Here is an 18,505-nt window from a genome sequence, read left to right as displayed (position 1 = left end):
ATTACAGTGGCCGCGGCTTGCCCCATTCATCCGGATCATGGCCGCGACTTAGATGGAAAGCCCCGGATAATCCGCGGATTGGTTCGAATAGCCGCGGCTATTATTCAGTGGCCGCGGCTTGCTTCGGACTTATTAGAGTGCCGATCCTTTCTTGCCCCGTAGTTCTCGAGCTAGAGATGTTCAGCTCTCAAGAGTTGTACTGATGGATTAATCACGTCCTACTAAGTCAGCAGAGCCACTTTTTAGAGCAAAACAGATTCTGTGACATCATAATACGACACGTGACGTCACTTTTGATCATGTGAGTTGTCCTACCTTAACATAATACATTCACAGTTATAGTCCTTATACTTTATTCCCTCCCCCCTTAGGATTGGAGTCAGTATGGTATTGATGAAGGAGAGTCATGGGATGGCATGGTTGAAGTACCGGAGACAGAAGAGCTAATATCAACGTCACAAAGAGCGACACTCTAAACCAACCAGATGATGTCCCATGTGATAACTTAAACCCGGAAATCCTTATTAATCAGTACTCTTCTGCAAGGCAGTTCATTAATTAAGGCAGTTCATTAATTTTTGTTTATAAGTTTTTAATTTGTATAGCTTAATTGTCGAAGACAATAATAATTTAATTATAATATCCACGTCGGGTGATCATGATGAGCATATTTAACCCTTTTTTGCGAATTTCTAATTCTGCGATACTTAGGAAGTAGCTCGAACTACGCACATCCCTGTATAGAGGAAGAGCTGTAGAATCACATGCAATTTAGTCTAGAAATTTCCAAGCCACGTTGCTATGAAAATTTCATTAGTAGGTTGTTTACTTGTGCCGATGTACTTGAACAGCTTGAGGACAGCGATGGCTCTGGTGATGACAGTGCCTATGAAGATAGTAGGATACCGGCTACCAGCTTTATGCCAGACGCTGATGGAACTGAGGATATGCATAACATGGACCTAGACGCTAGCGCTATGGACCAGGACGGTGAAAGACCAGAAGAGGGCGACTCTAGTCTAGTATAGTATAGCTAGAATATCAGTAGTGTAGTCTTTATGTGAGCTTGTAAATTTCATAGATCGTTCACCGAGCCCCACCTTCTCTCAACAGTATCAGGGGGTGGACCGTCTGATGGAAGTGGGCCAACAATGACGGAGATGAACTTCCTGATGACAAAAGTGTGTCATCGGGTGATGGACTTCGTCAGACACCATACTGCTCTTTGCAGTTCTAAAGAGATACCTGTGGCTGATGGTTATACAATGTATACCAGTACACCTTACAGGGGCGTACACAGGGTGGTGCTTAGGGTGCTCCAGCACCCCATCCAGCACCCCCATCCAGACTCAGAGAAGCTCAAGTAGATAGTTCAACCATCAGTGGCTGGGCTACACTTAACTGCAGCTATCTACAGCTTAATAGTGATAGTTACAATAACTTTATTGGGGCGAGCGAAGCGAGTCCCTTCCTAGTGTCTGTGTGTGTGTGTGTGTGTGTGTGTGTGTGTGTCATGTGTGTGTGTGTGTCAACGATATTTGTTTTTTGTACTCGTGACCCTTTACCAAATTTTACGTGAAAGCTGCGCATGGGCGCAAGAGCTAGCTAGCACAGATGAGGCCACAAGGCACGCGATTTCGATAAAGATGGACAAAGATGGACACTAAGAAACAAGAAAGAAGGAAGGAGCGAGAGCGACAGGCAAGAGCGCAGGAAACTGCTGAGCAGAAGGAAACAAGGCTTGCTAAGCGCAGAGAAAGATGCAGAGAAAGATACAGGGCACGTAGGTAGGACTGAAGGTAATTTAATAACTAAGTGAAGTGAAGTGAAACGGTTCTGGCATTGAGCTATCATTGTAGAAACTACACAAGCTCGACAGGCACAAATGGATGCCAATAGATCAACGCAGCCAATAGATCAACGCAGCAACTCAGACGAAACACAGAAAGTTGTGAGGTCAGGCATGCACGCCTACAACAAAATGCTGCTTCCACCCAAAGCAGCAGAGCCTCCGGTAAGTACATCCAAAACGTTAGCCGATGAGTCAATGAATATCATTTGTTGTGCTGGATCTATTGGAAGGGGGAATTCCTCTATTATTGTTCACTGTTTTCACTGTTCATTACAGAGACTCCTGAGGTCAGGCAGGCACGCCTACAACAAAATGCTGCTTCCACCCCCAAAGTAGCAGAGCCTCCGGTAACTGATACAACCAAAACGTTAGCCAATAATTATTATTGTTCATAATTATTGCTCATTACAGAGACTCCTGAGGTCAGGCAGGCACGCCTACAACAAAATGTGACAGGCTCTGGCATTTGGAGCAGACTAAAATTTCGTTGATTAATGTACCAAGTGATAGAGCAGAGCATTGCCTACACAATGATATGCTTATTGTTCACATACCTAGTTTCATACCTGAGTTATGCGTGTTAAACTTTAAGCCGTAAAATATAGTATCGAGAAAAAGCCTCTCAAAGATTGCTCAATTAGGAAAAGTAAGGTAATAGCGAAAGGTACTTTGATGGAAAGAGTTGGATTTAGAGCATCAGATTTTACAGAGAGGTAGTATAGGGACTTATACAGCAATAAAATTTTATTTGAGATTTTACACTGTAGGCACAAATTTAGCTATAGCTCAAAACCAAATTCTGCTCCAAATGTCAGGTTTTCCTAGAGCCTGTCACAAATTCTGCTTCCACCCAAAGCAGCAGAGCCTCCGGTAACTGATACAACCAAAACGTTAGCTTGTTCATAATTATTGTTCATTACAGTATTGTTCATTACAGAGACTCCTGAGGTCAGGCAACAACAAAATGCTGCTTCCACCCAAAGCAGCAGAGCCTCCGGTAACTGATACAACCAAAACGTTAGCCATCATAATTATTGAATTATTGTTCATTAGTCCATATAAAAATACCACATGTGCGCGATATACCTCGGACGATTATACCTTAATGATGAGCCGGTTTTCAACGATACGGCTAACCAGGGGAGGTCGTACAGATTGCAGTAGATGATTGCGATCTATAGGTAATGCGTGCGTCATATCCTACGCGAGGATATTACTATCTTTTGGCGGATGTCACGTGCCCATTTATCTCTGTCATGCTAGAGGTTGGGGTCACGTGACTGCGGTTAGGTTTTGGGGGAGTACGGCCCCTGCGATTAGCGTAAGTGTTGGGGGGTCAGCCCCCGAAACGGTATATCAACATCGTCGGATGGAAAATGTAGGTCTTAAAAACCTCCGTGAATGGGAGGGTGGGAGGCTTAAACGAGCATGCTGACTATAAAAGGGGCGTGCCCTGGGCACTCGAGGCGGAAATGATTAAATAATTATGGCCGCGCGCGTGCGGTAAACTCTCTTGCTTTCACTTTGTTTTGTCTCTTGCTTTCACTGCTTGCTTCATGCACACATGGTTTTACTTTGATACGCCCCTTACAGCCTGCATGTAGCACCTTGGCTCACGAGATACTTTGAGCAAAAAAATGGCTGAAAGATGTGACAACTCTCGTTCTCTACCCAAGAAGAAGCGTGCTAGGCGTGCTAGGCATGGTTTTCAGTACCAAATGGACGATACTGAAGATGCAAAGCAGGCTTTTGTAGCTAGGATAGATAGGGCAAAGTGTTCTCTTGCTGCTACAACTAGAGGCTCATTGCTTATTTCTGTTTTGTTGGACAAGTTGGAGCAGGAGCAGGAGCAGGCAGGTGCTGTTCCTGAGAGAGAAGCTGCTTTGATAAGTTTGTATAAAGACGTTACTTCTTGTTCAGGAATATTTACTGATGAACAGTTGTTTGTGTGTGAACTGAAGACTTTGTTCTGTCTTTTCACTGGCCTATCCCAAGCATGTGACCAGTGCCAATCTTATTGTCGTAGGCTGACCAATTTTCGCCAGGTATTTCTGATCCGATAGACCCCAATACAATAATATTGTTTTTCAGAACGGGCATGTTGTCCGATTTGAATTCAAGTGTGGAAAATGTGGAAAGCGACAGTGGTGGGCTAGCTCGCGAACACTCGGTGGACGATACCTTGTCAATCAAAAGTGAGTAATTCCATATGTTTTCAAGATTAACTTGGAATTCTATTTATTGCAGGATCGTCCATGGTTTTACTTGTGCTGGAGTTCTCCCAAGCCAGTCATGCTGGCTTGGGAAAAGTTAGTTCATGGTATATTTCGTCAAGTAAGTGTACATGTGTGTTATAACTGTCTCTTACAAAACACTGTGAGTACAAGAAAGGTGGATACTTAGACGTCGTGAACGCTTGCGCCAAGGCATCCATGTTGAGAGCGATTGACGAAGTGAAGGGTTACTCGCAGGACGGTGAGGTAATTAATTCTTATGTGCTAGTTTTGTTTTTGTTTTTGTTTTTCAGTAATGAATAGTGGGTAATAACAGATGCTCGCCACGACTCAACAGCAAATGCTTATCACACGACTGTTCCCTGCCTCTCTGGAAGGTTATTTTCATTATCTACATTATCTACAAGCGTGCTGCTGTCGTTTATCATATAAAAATTATCTTTTTCTAGCACGAAAAGAATTGTTGGGTGTTCGACTGTTTCCAGGAAAGAACACATCTGTGCTCAGACTCGAGAAGTAGCGTGTACTAAGATAGTTCTTCCGGAAGTCATAGATAAAGGTATGTTCAGGCATTATGAGGTTGTGTTTATTTTTTGTGGATATTATGTCAATATTGTTGAAGTAGCGCATGATAATCAGCCTGTAGTCAAGAGATTTGTCACTGATGATCTCATGATAAGTGTGTAGAATCTCAAATTACTGTGTCCGCATATTTTCAGGCACTAAGAAGAATATGAAGAAAGGGACCAAAAGGCTCAAGGAAAGACATGGTTATCTGACAAACGTAAGCTTTGATTATAAAAGTGCTCAGTAACAGCTTTTCAATATTACAGAACGTTTTTTTAGAAACATCCTGTGTTGTTCAATTTATACACTTTTTTTGCTGTGACACACCCAGTTCAGTTTAGAAAAATCTAGACCATATATGGATCAAAACTCTTTGTAATGTTTTTAACATGACATCATGGTTTAACTATGCTAAATATAGTAAATATAGGCCCTCTCCTGCACGTGGAACTCCAGATCGAACGTTTTAGCGCTTACCCTCTCAGTAATGGCGCGCTTAAATGAAAGCCATGCCCCCAAATGATGTCTTGCGTTTTCTGGATAGGCTACGTGCATGTTGAGAAAGGATGGTGGCTCTTAGAAGAACCGGTTTGTTTGTATCGTAGCCGAGAGAAGAAACTATCAGCATTGGGACTACAGGCAGCGCTGACAGTTGGTGGTGAGCTGCTAATCCAGGTACCTAGCAGTGCACAATACTTGCTAGCTTCAGACGTAAAGGCTTGCTGTTCACTCCCTTCTCCTTCAGAGCTTCTGAAAACCTGTCTGGGTTGCCACTGTTTGCCGAAAGGGTCACTAAACCCTTGTAGCTCAGGCCAAGTTGATCTGCCTGGGCTACAGCGATGCTAGGCTTCCCAAGAGCTCTGATGAGTGTGTCACACCGAAGATGAGACTGCTCCACAGTTCCAGCTGTTTTTTGGCTGACCGACTGCTGGCCAGCAAAGGGTGAGTCATAACAGCCTCTATTGCTCTAACAGCTCTGTGAGCTCCTGTGTGTATGAGCATAATATTGTTACTATTACAGCCATGTCATGAAAGAAAAAATTACCTTCAAGAGAGGTTCCAATGGTGTGAAGATAGAGAGCCTCGATTCCTAGCTTAGTACTCCATCCTTCTTCATCTGTACAATTGTATTGTATGTAGTGCACACCTGGCGTAAAAGAGGGAGAGTATCGCTGAAGTGGACGTTAGCAGCACACAGGTGGACAGACTCTCCAGACGGCGCTCAACCTCAGCCAAAAGCATTGGGAAGTCAAAGGAAAATCCATTGTGTGCCACGAGAACTGTGGTAATTAAGTGAAATGTGCTTGTGGGAAGTTCTTACCTGGGTAATGGAGAGTGCTTGTTTTATCGCTGACTTGCTTGGTTGTAGAGATCAGCCAGTCAATAAAACAAGGGAGCACTGCTGAGAGAGGTTTCTCGCCTCGAAGCATAGTGGTGGTGATGCCTGTGACCCTTGTAACTAATAGATATGCAACTGTAAATGTACAATACAATTATATAGAGTGTTTTTTACCAGCTGGTGGTATGCGGCGGGATGTTGCAACAAGGCTCGTGAAGGTCGGTGAGTCTACAGGGACAGGAGGAGACACGGCTACGTCAGTGATATGATCAGAAGAGGATTTGCGTTTTCACTGCTAACCCCTTCGTCATTCTCCACCTGGTCATCAAGTTCCGGTTTAACAAAGTTTGTTTGTTGCATGTACATGAAATTGATGTGCATTTTTTTTACATACCTTGTGACAAATAGCCATGTTAGTCTTACAAGTATAGTGTACATGGCCCAGGTCAGTTTTCTTATCCCTGTAGATAAGAGCCAGTCCGTGAAACCCGTTAACCTCCCACCCTCCCACGTTCGGATACATAATCCTGGGGATATGCAGCCATCTCGTCAAGTAGCTTCTTGAAGCCCTCCACCTGAGCTTGACAAGTGAACCTGTGCCTGCTCTTATATGGACTACCATCCTCCATCAGCTAATAGGAAATATTCTTGTCGTGAGTGCACCAGGGAGAGGTATGGATGTCTAGGCAAGTAGTGATGATGGAAGTTGACCAGAGCCTCCGAAAAGCGGACGAATGCCACCCTGGATTTTATCAGAAGCAATCAGGTTGCTCAGTGCTGCCTTGCAACAGCTCAGGAAGGAGTCTGTCATCCGCTTACACCTAAAGCCGGTTACTTAAGTAAGTAAAGACACTTGTATACTTGTAAACATAGGGTAACGAACCTCACACTTTCTCTGCTTAATTTTTTGCAAATTTATGTGCAGAGTTTTGGCGCATTGGTTCGAACAGTATGTGATTGTTCCTTCTGGGAAGTGACGGCAGTAGATACTGTTCATTGAAGAATGCTTCATTGAAGAATGCTTATCTGTGATCACTTCTCGGAGGATAAAGCCAGCAGCCTTGACCTTGCCCAGAATCTCGTTGAACATATCAGCTTCAGCACCTCCTGACGTACCCTCCCAGTTGTGTCCTGGACCACGTTTCGTCCGGTGAGCAAACCACGCAATACAACCACTATCGTGATCGTGTAGTGTAGCCGAGCTGTTATTAGAATAGCCTGTTATTAGAATAGTGGCCCCGGGTCTGGTAGAAACCATCATAGGATGCAATCCATTTCTTGTCATCACCCCTGCTCACTATTTGTTGTTGTACATGATCACAGGACCACTCTGCTACGTGAACTTCAAGTTTAGTAACTATTCTGTGCCACTGAGTACTGCAACAGGATGGGAGACCCAAAGAACCACACAATCTAAGGTAATCCGCGTGTAGATAACCGTTAACCGTTAATTAGAAATGTGAACACTGGATAATATTGTGTCCAGGAACAGCTGGAGTTGTGGATGTGGAAAGTACCCACCGGTTGAAGAGACACACTCCCCGAATGATGCTCTCAGAGTCTAGAGAATGCTGTGCTGCTTCAGAAAGACGTGAGCTATTGGCTCAGGAAACTGGACGCTCTTGTTATCGGTACTTACTTCCGCTGTCTGCACGCCGTGGCAGACAAGCTCATGCTCTGTTTGCACCCCAACACTTGGCATGCTGAACGTATTGTTATCATCTATGCATTTACATAATTATGATTTTATTTGTTTATTGTTGTATTTATATGGACTGTTACCTTCTGAGTTCTTCATTTTTTTGGCCTCTCTGGAAGCCTCTAGTTGAGGCGCTTCCTGGAAGCTATAGTGCAATGTGGTCTACAAACTTGATTACAGCTGCACCATGTGGTAAGCACCATGTGGTAAGTACGGTAGTACAATGTACATGCGAGCGCAGCCACAACTAGTGAGATAACGCACACGCAGTGATTGTAAACATTGCGCGTGTGCAATTATTGCAGCCGTACTATCTGTGTTGTTACTATGGGCCAGCACCCTTAACCGCCACGGGCCATATCGTGGCCCGCAATAAGTGACTTTTTTTGCAAAATTCTAATTCTGTGATACTTAGGAAGTAGCTCGAATTACGCACATCCCTGTATAGAGGAAGAGCTGTAGAATCACGTGCAATTTAGTCTAGAATTTTTCAAGCCACGTTGCTATGTTAAAATTTCATTAGCATCTTACCGCACGAAGGCTATGGCTAGGTTGTTTACTTGTGCCGATGTGCTTGAACAGCTTGAGGACAGCAATGGCGATGTCTCCTCTGGTGATGACAGTGCCTATGAAGGAGAGGGGGAGAGGGGATAGTAGGATACCCAGGGGCGGATCCAGGAAAAACAAAAGGGGGGGCTACCCCGGCAGAGCCGCCCAGGGCAGCCTCGCTGGAGGCGAATTTTTTTTGCAAGATTTGACCTTTAAACTTTCATATTAATGAGTAGAATATGTTGACCTCTGCACTTACTTTTAATACTATGGTGATACTGTACTGATCAGATGTAAGCTACGTACGTACGTACAGCTAGCTAGCTAGCTACCCTAGATCCTTTATACTCCTAGTAGCTGTTGTCTCAAGTGATTTCATCTCAACTGATTTCAAGTGAGTCTACAGATGCATAGCATAATTGGTGGCAAAATTGTTGTAGAGTCAGACTACAACACATGGTAGTTTTTTCAAAAGGGGGATCCGCCCCTGATACCTGTAAGCGGATGACAGACTCTGTTGCAAGGCAGCACTGAGCAACCTGATTGCTTCTGATAAAATCCAGGGTGGCATTCGTCCGCTTTTCGGAGGCTCTGGTCAACTTCCATCATCACTACTTGCCTAGACATCCATACCTCTTCCTGGTGCACTCACGACAAGACAAGGTAAAATCGAATATTTCCTATAGGCATATAAGAGCAGGCACAGGTTCACTTGTCAAGCTCAGGTGGAGGGCGAGATGGCTGCATATCCCCAGGATTCTTAATTAACAGTGAAGTGAAATGTCTGTGAATTCTTTATCGGCTGCCTAGCAACCATATACCAATAGAATGCCCATACAACAAGGAATAAAATGGTGCAACATGTGTTGCCATAACAACCACGGTTATTAGGCTCACGGTTATTAGGCTCACGGTTATTAGGCTCACCCGTTTTTATCATTTTAAATGCTCGGCCAGCGGTGAGATAAAATCAAAAAATTTTTTTTTATGTATAAAGGCTTGACTAAGCTTGATTTTCACATCATATGAATGTAACAGTGCTAAGATATATCAATTTGAAGTACAATACGTACGTGAACAATCTATGAAATTTACAAGCTCACATAAAGACTGTTCATTACGCTATACTATACTTACACTACTGATATTCTAGCCTCTCCTGGTCTTTCACCGTCCAGGTCCATAGCGCTAGCGTCTCGTCTAGGTCCATGTCATGCATGTCCTCAGAGCGTCTGGCATAAAGCTGGTAGCCTTTGGGAGGTATCCTACTATCCCCTCTCCATTGCTGTCCTCAAGCTGTTCAAGCACATCGGCACAATCTAGCCATAGTTCATAGCAACGTGGCTTGGAAAATTCTAGACTAAATTGCACGTGCTCTTCCTCTATACAGGGATGTACAGATGTACAGGGACTTAGGAAGTATTGCAGGATTAGAATTTCGCAAAAAAAAAAGTCACTATTGCGGGCCACAGTCCAAATATATTATATATTAACAGACAATTGTTAATTCAAAAGCAAATGTTAACCCTTTCCCGGCTTTAGCCGTCATATGAGCCGTCATATGACGGCAGCGGTAGTGATAATTTTCAAAAAATCGTTGTGGGCGCTGTGTTGGAGCTATGCGCACGCTGTAGGTACCAGCACATGCGCATTGGGCTGCTCTTTCACGTGGTATCTTTAATATCTTGCCTCGAAGTACACTTCGTGCAGTACTAAGTGACCGTTTGATAATGGCTACAAGATCTTCGTAGTACAACCTCAGCCAGTAGACAGTGAGAATAACGATGCCTTGTTGAGTAAGAGGACAGTGAATGGGATCATACCAAGAGAGGAAACTACTTTTCAGAGGTCAAGCTATAAATATAGAGCCTGAAGAAGCATGAACCAAAGTCCTGGACCTACTGTAAGTAACTATGGAGTATCATAATGTAGTAAAGAAAAATGTGTATTTATTCTGTGTTTTGTTTTTTTAATTAAAGCCGGGAAAGGGTTAATATTGCAAATACTATGTACAAACACATGTCTCATCCACATGTCTCATCCACATGCACTTCTGTTGTAGTAACATCTCTCTTGTCAATTTCACGTATAATAACTTAAATAGACATAAACAATTCATTTGAACAAATTGTTACGCAAATTGTTAAGCGTAACAAAATTTTTTTTACAGTGCAAAAGGTATAGTTGGGGGATGTTGGCTTTTCGGCCGCCATCTTACAGTACACTCAACACGTCAACACGGAATGCTCAATTTAGTTGAATTTAAAGGGAGGGTGACACGAAAAAATCAACTTTATTCTATTTGGGACCCAAAATAATTATTTTAATTAATTTATTGATGAAGTTACAGAGTGAGGCAGATTTAGCATCCTGTCTTAACATACTTCCTGTTGTGGTTGAATGTGGGCGCGACTACTACATGATGTCATAGAAGGAACAGTTATTGTAGCAACTATGAGTTCAAGCAGTGATGACCAGTGGTAAGTGTCTTCTGTTGATAAGTGTCTTCTGTTGAAATGATGTGTCAGAATTTTCAGAACATGGAGAAACAATTGAGCCTGAAGAGAGTGACACACCATGTACCATTAGACACAAAGATGATGACTCTGACTCTGAAGGTGAAGAGAGACTCCTCAACAGACATTGGTATGCATGTGCTTCATACAAAAATGCACATAAACAAGCATGTAATCTATTCAGGTGTCATGGAGTGTGGAAACTGTGTTATAATGCCAACGGGATGGAAAGTGTCGTGGAAGAAAATCACACTGATATAAGTTGCTATGAATGATTCACACCGGTGTGCCTCGATGTGTGGATGTGTGGGTACTTCAAACAGCATACTCTAACTACAGATATCATTATGGTGAGAAGCCATGTATTTTATTCGTAGGCGTTACCGGTTCTTTGCTACTTGTTGGTTGGTGTTGGGGATGGGGTAGTACTACCAAGCTGCGAAACCAAATCAGGACAAGTGCTAACTATGCTGGGATTTAAATATCCACAAGTGTCATTTTCATACGAACATGTTATACTTTAATGGTCAGGGTGAGGGTGATGAAACTGCTTTGGTGCTGAGCAATGGCAATTGATTTTTCTGGTTTTACAAAATCGCTACTTATACAGTAGAGGATGATTTGCTTTTACCTTTAGCGCTTGTTTTTATTTGGCTAACTTGAACACAGGTATTTAGGACTAGGTTCATCATCTGGTTCGACTTCAGCAGAAGCCAGTTGGAATGGTCCAGCAATAATTTGATTGACAATCTGTACTGGTTAAATGCAAGAATTGGCTCTTCTTCTTCCGATGCCACTCCCTTCTGCTCTTCCAATTTCGTGATCTGTTTGGGTGTACACCACACGCATGCACACCCCCCACAGACGTGCACACACACACATCACACACACACACGGCGTGCACCCCCCCACACACATACACACAAACGGCGTGCACGCACACACACACACACTGCACACACCCTTACACACACACCCGTCATACACACACAGTGTGTTTGCATATGTGTGCGTGCGTGTACATGCATTTGTGTGTGTGTGTCTGTGCATGTGTGTGTCTGTGCATGCGAGCATGTGTGTTGTGTGTGTGTGTGTGTGCATGCTCGGCGTGCGAGCATGTGCCAGCTTTTTAGCAAAACAGGTTAAGGCAGCTTTTTAGCAAAACAGCATTAACCCTTTAACCCACGATCGTGGCCCGCAATAAGTGACTTTTTTTTAATTCTGCGATACTTAGGAAGTAGCTTGAACTACGCACAGCTGTAGAATCTGTGCAATTTAGTCTAGAATTTTCCAAGCCACGTTGCTATGTTAAAGCATCTTACCGCACGAAGCGGTGTGCCGATGTGCTTGAACAGCTTGAGGACAGCAAGGTGATGACAGTGCCTATCTATGAAGGAGAGGCTACCAGCTTTATGCCAGACGCTGATGAAATAGACCTAGACGCTAGCGCTATGGACCAGGAGAGGGCTCACTGTGTGACTCTGGTAAGTAGTTTTAAGTATAAAATTAGCAGTGAGCTTGTAAATTTCATAGATCGTTCACCGACCCCCACCTTCTCTCTGAATATATCTGAATATATCTTAGCACTGTGAAAATCAAGCTTAGTCAAGCATAATGATAGGATGATCCATAAAAAAAAAATTTGGATTTTATCTCACCGCTGGCCGATGAAGTGTACTGTATACAACTCAGATTTATTGTATTATCTTGCCTTTTTTCACCCAAAATGTATTGTGGACATAAATACCATTAATGCGTTAGCTGTGACCAAAAATGACTGACCTTAACTAACATTTTAGAAATGCAGCTAATAGAAAAAGGTTAGTATTTGGTATGAGGTCATTCTAGCTCAGCTGCCTTCACACAACAATATCTTGATTTAAATAGACTATCTTGATTTAAATAGTGACCTTCAAGCTTGTGACTAGGTCAGATGTTTTAGCACTGCCTCCACACAACAACTTTGGATAGTGGCAGCTTTTGCTACGTTGTCTAATAAAAGCGACAGAACTTGCACATGCGTTACTTATAACGCCAAGAACGATGTAACAGAAGTAGAAAGCTGTATATACCAAGAACAATGGAACAGGGTCACTGAAGCAGAAAGCTTGAATTATAGCTCCAGCTGACTGGCTGTGCATAATTATAGCCTCCAGTCTGGTTTAGTTTTATTGTTCCTTAGTTGCTGTGCAAGTCATACTATATGCACTGCATTATATCTTTATAATCATCTCACTAGCCGAGGGTTTGCACTTTAGTGCTCTAGTTTTATCCTGTACGTCTGGATCTGTGTCTGGATCACGGGTCAGATGTGCTTGTTGATTCATCTAATTTATTTGATTCGTATTTATTACCAAGTCGACTCCAGCAATAGAGGGTGTTCCACTTGTAGATGGCTTCTGGATGTGCATGCAATGCCAATGTACACAGACAAACCACATCCACGTGGACTGTGTAATAAGACCGGGGAAGTCCCATCTTAGTGAACCTGGCTGCTGCGTCAACTAGCTAGCCTAGGCTAACAATCGACTTTAAACACAGTTGATACATCAAAACAACAGGTACAACAGGTACAATCATTCGATTAAACTAGCTAGCTGGTAGCTGTACTAAAGCCGGGGATCCATGGCACCCTGGGATCTGCCACTGTAAGCCTAAGCCAATGTAAATAAGTGAGTGCATTAGTACAGCCACTTGTACAGCCACTTGTAGAAAACATTTCCTATTTCCTGGTACGACTCACACTTATTAGTGTCTTTAGCCACTAATTAGTGGGGGTGGTCAGTTGCTAGGTAACGAAGATGGTGTCAAGATACCTGTGGGGTACAGTTTTGATAGTACCTTTTGATAGTACCTTTTCACGATTTTAGCTGTGACCAAGCTTAATTGAGTCATCATTGAGTCATCATGAAAGTATCAATATGAATGGTTACTGGCCGCTCCAGCAATCACTCCAGCAATCTCTCACTGTTGCAGTCGACAGCGAGAGCGAGTCCCAAAAAGAAGTACAAAACTTGGAAACTATTGGCGTGCCCTTTCAGGATGAACTGTTTGTCCCAACGAAACAGAGATCCCAACGAAACAGAGACGCCAACAGCGAGCAAAACATTTCCAATGCATTGGTCTATAAATTCAAAGATACGTCAGCGGCAGGGGTTCTAGAAGAAGTCAGTACTGAACCTCAAAGAAAGGAGAATTTTTCTACAACTGGCCTTCATGCTAATCAGTCAGTCACTTGAGTGTGTGTGTGTGTGTGTTGTGTGTGTGTGTGTGTGTAAAAGAGAGTATTAGTAATTAGCTGCACCGCTAATCTCTAATCAAACCCCACCGCATTTTCCGACATACACCGTAGTGGGTCCTTCTATGTAGTGGGTCCTATGTAGTGAACACTTTACTATAATTATTAACAATCGTATACTTTTTTTGTGATTCTTTTTTTGTGATTCTTATTTTTTGTGATTCTTACTAGCAAGTAAAAGTTTCTGGCCACTGCAAAATGTGTTTGCTAATGCACAATGCATGAGGTTGGCCCCGAAGAACATACCTTCAATTATTGCCTCCATATTGAGTTCGAAGATGAAATGGGTGTAGACCAAGGGATTTATTCTGTGCTATAACTTGATGTTTGATGGATCTTCAATCCCCTAAAACGTCATCATGATAGTAGGAGTCCATAATTTAAAATTTGAGGATACCATAGACTATTGCGTATGCGATCTCCCAGTGCCTGGAATCGAGCAGTGGGTATAGAGCAGTGGGTATAGTATCAAGGTCCAGACTGAATTAAGTAGTATTATTATATATTACACACACTACGGGTGTTAAACAGTATCTTAACATACTACTCTGGGTAGTTAGGCCCGGGTCTAGCCTTAAATACCAAATTTACACTATGTTCATTATTTGCATCAAAATGACGCATCAAATGATCGCTCAATGTTCAAAAAACTAATTAGTCATGCTAATTAGTCCCATAAATGGTGATGACGTCATGGTTTGTAAGAAGAACTATATACAATAAGAAGAACTAGAAGAACTACAAATGCGGACATGAAGAAGCTAAGATCAAGCTTAGGCTAGATGAACATCTCATAGCTAAGTACATGAGAGCTGGGGAAGAGTAAACATTCTTGAGATAGCTAGAGTGGCCAGCATAGCTAAGGCAGTTTTGCACATATTAACCCTTTCCCCGTTGAAGCAATCCCTACATACGAACGAGGTGTGGGATCTAGTGAAACTTCCCAAAGACAGAAAAACTGTTGGTTTAAGTGGGTTGCTAATGGAACAATCGAAAGACACAAGTAGGATACTCCCAACGATATTACGATGAAACATTTTCGCCGGTAGTAATCTCAGAGAACTGTTGTAGCACTTGCAGTACAGCAGTTGCATCAAATGGATGTCCTTCTTAAATGGATAACTGCAAGAGGATTCGAACTCTTGTGGACACATTTGGTGAAAGCAAAAGATGAGGACACTTTTGTAGATCAAGCACGAAGTCTCTCCGCTGCCACAAGGCCTGATATATTACCTATGCTGTCGGTAATGTGGCTAAGTTTTGTGCAAAGCCAACAAAGCAATATTGGATGGCTGTAAAGCGAATCTTTCGGTATCTGAAAGGGACTCAGAAGTATGGTCTCCTCTTCAAGACAAGGGGTTTCTCTGACGCTGACTGGGGTGGTGATCGCAAGTCTACCTCTGGGTATGTGTTCCAAATTGGTGGAACAAATTGGTGGAACAGCCATAAGTTGGCTTGCGTGGCACTCTCAACCGCAGAAGCGGAGTACATTGCCCTTGCCAGTACTGCTCAAGAATCTGTCTGGTTGCAGCAATTACTTGCCGATATAACCACCGAAGAAAATGGTCATCTTTGAAGACAACCAGTCTGCTATAAGTATAGCTCAGTTCCATGGTACATATTGGATATTGTCGAACGAACGATATGCTCGCTGATTGTATGACCAAAGCCGTCATATAACGGCCACTCTAGTGGTCATTTTCAAAAATTCGTTGTGCCCGCTGTGTTGGAGCTATGCACACGCTGTAGGTACCAGCACGAGCTGCTCTTTCACGTGGTATCCTGCCTCGAGGTACGCTTTGTACAGTAAAAAGTGACCGTTTGATAATGTTTCGTAGTACAACCTTAGTGAGGTTCTAAAGTATAGTGAGAATGTGGGTGAGAGGACATAGATAAAAAGCTACCTCAAAGCTAGAAAATATAGAGCCTGAAGGCCTGAGGAAAAAGCTCTGAGGAAGAAGCTCTTGCGATGGAACAACTTCTTGGTAAGGCTTCAGTATAACTGTGTTTAGGCTAGTTAGTACAGCAGTGGACATAAACATTTCCCGGGAAAAAGGATACGACCTCGCAGAGATTGAACCATGTCACTGTGAGAACACTTATTTAGTGTCTTTAGCCACTCTGTGCCCTCATACAGTGTACATAGTTGTGAATGTACATAGTTGTGAATATTTGTAAACAATTGCTAATTAGTGGGGGTGGTCAGTTGCTAGGTAACGAAGATGGTATGGTTCATGACATGAATTTTAATTATTTATTCCCAGCTGGTTTATTCCCAGCTGGAAACATAATCATGACAACCAGAGGAGGTTGGACGCGCGTCATCATGACGCGCGCAGTCATATAACTATTATAGGAATTCCTTTGAGGTCTGGTAAAGGTAAAATTAATGCTGATGGTTATACAAATGTGATGGTTATGCAAATGCAGTGCAGCTAGTGGTGACAAGACACATGAAAGGACATCACCCAGTATCACAAGAGAATGTAAAAGTTGTGAGGAATCTTTTGAGAATCATACAGTTGGATACAGTTGGCAATCCCCAGTTTCCCATTTCATGTTAGTTTATTGTATGATGGTTTTCTTAAAGCTGACCCTGCAGGATGTCTACTGAAAGTTTGCTATGGTTTTACAAACGCATTCCTTGTCGACGAGACAGAAGACAGAATTCAATCAGAGTATAGACACTGTAGTGCTAACATTGTTTGACGATTCAAAGGTTTTTGTAATCCGCAAAATCTCCAGACAATATTGCTTTAGATTGCATCATTGATATACCAGAGTCCATAAGGCCAAGCTTGTTACCTCAACCAGCAATCCAGAGATACAGGAAGTGGGAAGAAGTACTAGATCAACATTCGACTATACCCAATGCTGACGAGGATAATGATGAGGAGGATCTCAGGTGAACCTTTAATTATTGCTGATTCAGCTAAAACGAAGCTCCGCCCACGCTTTTTACCAGCAATTATGCTCTAATTCCGGAGTCCTAAACGCTCCTTGAAGCACTTACTTACTTTTTAGTGTAGTACACACAGTAATATTCGGAAGGAGCCGTCTGCACTACGTAGAGTAAGTTATTAGCTTTTACATGTAAGCTAGAAAACTAAGGAACAGCTCCTTCCGAATATTACTGTGTGTACTAGCTAGTAAGTGCTTCAAGGAGACTCCGGAATTAGAGCTAAAGATCTAAGCAGTTTGAGATCCATTTTTATGCACAATTGCTGGTAAAAAGCGTGGGTGGAGCTTTGTTTCAGCTGAATCAGCAATAATTGAACGACCCAGAACGACCCAGTCCTTAATTCACTACTAGAAACTTATATCGGACGATGAAAAGCTGATTCACTCAATAACTGTATAGGAACCAGTAAAGAAGAGCAGTATATTTAGCTCAAGTTTCGGTGTTACAATTGAATTCAGGATAAAACCAGAACCGGATAATGTTTTTGATTCAAAAGTCATTGCATGGGATATAATGTGTTGGCTGATGTGTGGAATGATTAGGTTTATAACACATTGGAGTCGTAGCAAACCCGGTTGGGTCAAGATTTGCAAGAACGGGCCCTGGAGCTAATGACTGACTCAATATAATAAGGACAATCAATTTACATATCTATTATTATTACATATCTATTATTATATCAGAGTGCATGACTTTCATTATTAAAAAGTAATAATTGCATGTACATGTATATGTTCATCGAGTGAGTTATGAGTATGAGTATGAATGTTCAGCGATAATTTTTTGGACTGAAGTAGCACTGGTACGGCCGGAAAAGATGCACATCTAGATAGTTTAACTGATACTAGTTCTCCTCTCGGCAATCGATCAGTCGATCAGATTTAGTTTTTGTTGAAGGTACATTAAACTGGCTCTTCATAGAAACGGTCATTACCAGTGTACGGTCATTACCAGTGTAATAATAAAACAGCAGTGAATGATCCATTCTCTTCATGAATTCAGTGACGACCACTCAAAGTATGGTCGTCAAAGTATTCAGCATATAGAATTATTAAATTGAAACTAACCTGTTTCAGAGTGAAATTTAGGCCTCTTAAAATAGCTAAAAAAGCACTCGACATCATCAGTTGTTGACGATCGGGGATTTTCGAAGGGAATACCACTGTCAGCATTAGCATTAAACCACCGGTATCGCCATTTTCTTGTCTGCCATTTTCTTGTCTCAATACTGGCAACAGTGCCACGGGACAGGCCTGAAATTAAGAATGTAGTATACAGTGCAACAACCAAAGAGAGTAGATTTTTTTTTTTGTGGCATATCTTCTAAAGTAAAAGTGATATGATCTATTTGAGTGCAGGTACTGAAAGTTCAACTATTGGCGCTTCCATTGGACCACCACCTGTTACATCACATGACATCATCAGTATAAAATGGCTGTCTGAAGATGTGTACTTCCGAAAATATGTTATGTTAGGAATAGAAGTAGGT

At 42.4% G+C, this 18,505-nt stretch overlaps 1 protein-coding gene and 2 long non-coding RNA genes across 6 annotated transcripts; 2 read left to right on the top strand and 1 right to left on the bottom strand.

Annotated features, from left to right (window-relative positions):
- Nucleotides 1-14: 14 nt before the first annotated feature.
- LOC135349284 (uncharacterized) lies at nt 15-7,781 on the top strand. Of its 4 annotated transcripts, XR_010398893.1 has the most exons (15): nt 15-1,799; nt 1,860-2,014; nt 2,129-2,199; nt 2,264-2,869; nt 3,944-4,047; nt 4,100-4,463; nt 4,536-4,645; nt 4,806-5,328; nt 5,399-5,595; nt 5,675-5,935; nt 6,170-6,337; nt 6,460-6,831; nt 6,918-7,142; nt 7,316-7,410; nt 7,479-7,781. XR_010398893.1 is itself a non-coding variant. In XM_064547803.1 (12 exons), exons 1-5 carry the CDS (start codon nt 4,285-4,287, stop codon nt 5,231-5,233), a joined length of 333 nt encoding a protein of 110 aa, XP_064403873.1. In that variant the 5' UTR covers nt 4,191-4,284; the 3' UTR covers nt 5,234-5,328; nt 5,399-5,595; nt 5,675-5,938; nt 6,170-6,337; nt 6,460-6,831; nt 6,918-7,142; nt 7,316-7,410; nt 7,479-7,781. The 4 variants fall into 4 exon arrangements, 2 of the variants coding, with proteins under 2 accessions (XP_064403873.1, XP_064403874.1); XR_010398892.1 differs by lacking the exons at nt 15-1,799; nt 1,860-2,014; nt 2,129-2,199; nt 2,264-2,869 and adding an exon at nt 3,757-3,897 and having other exon boundaries at nt 5,675-5,938; XM_064547803.1 differs by lacking the exons at nt 15-1,799; nt 1,860-2,014; nt 2,129-2,199; nt 2,264-2,869; nt 3,944-4,047 and having other exon boundaries at nt 4,191-4,332; nt 4,390-4,463; nt 4,806-4,870; nt 5,198-5,328; nt 5,675-5,938.
- Nucleotides 5,833-6,299, bottom strand: LOC135349285 (uncharacterized). The gene is made up of 3 exons (XR_010398894.1): nt 6,167-6,299; nt 5,975-6,112; nt 5,833-5,933 (listed from the first exon to the last, which is right to left on the bottom strand). It is a non-coding gene; the product is annotated as an uncharacterized LOC135349285 (long non-coding RNA).
- A 2,013-nt stretch (nt 7,782-9,794) lies between the features above and the next one.
- On the top strand, nt 9,795-18,481 carry LOC135349123 (uncharacterized). The gene is made up of 4 exons (XR_010398883.1): nt 9,795-10,720; nt 10,769-10,886; nt 10,941-11,106; nt 13,733-18,481. It is a non-coding gene; the product is annotated as an uncharacterized LOC135349123 (long non-coding RNA).
- The last annotated feature ends 24 nt before the right edge of the window (nt 18,482-18,505 follow it).

The sequence above is a fragment of the Halichondria panicea genome, chromosome 15 (genome assembly GCF_963675165.1).
Source record: "Halichondria panicea chromosome 15, odHalPani1.1, whole genome shotgun sequence".
Classification (NCBI taxonomy): Eukaryota; Metazoa; Porifera; class Demospongiae; order Suberitida; family Halichondriidae; genus Halichondria; species Halichondria panicea.
The sequence above is the reverse complement of the archived record's forward strand: the minus strand, read 5'-3'. Positions and strand labels throughout refer to the sequence as shown.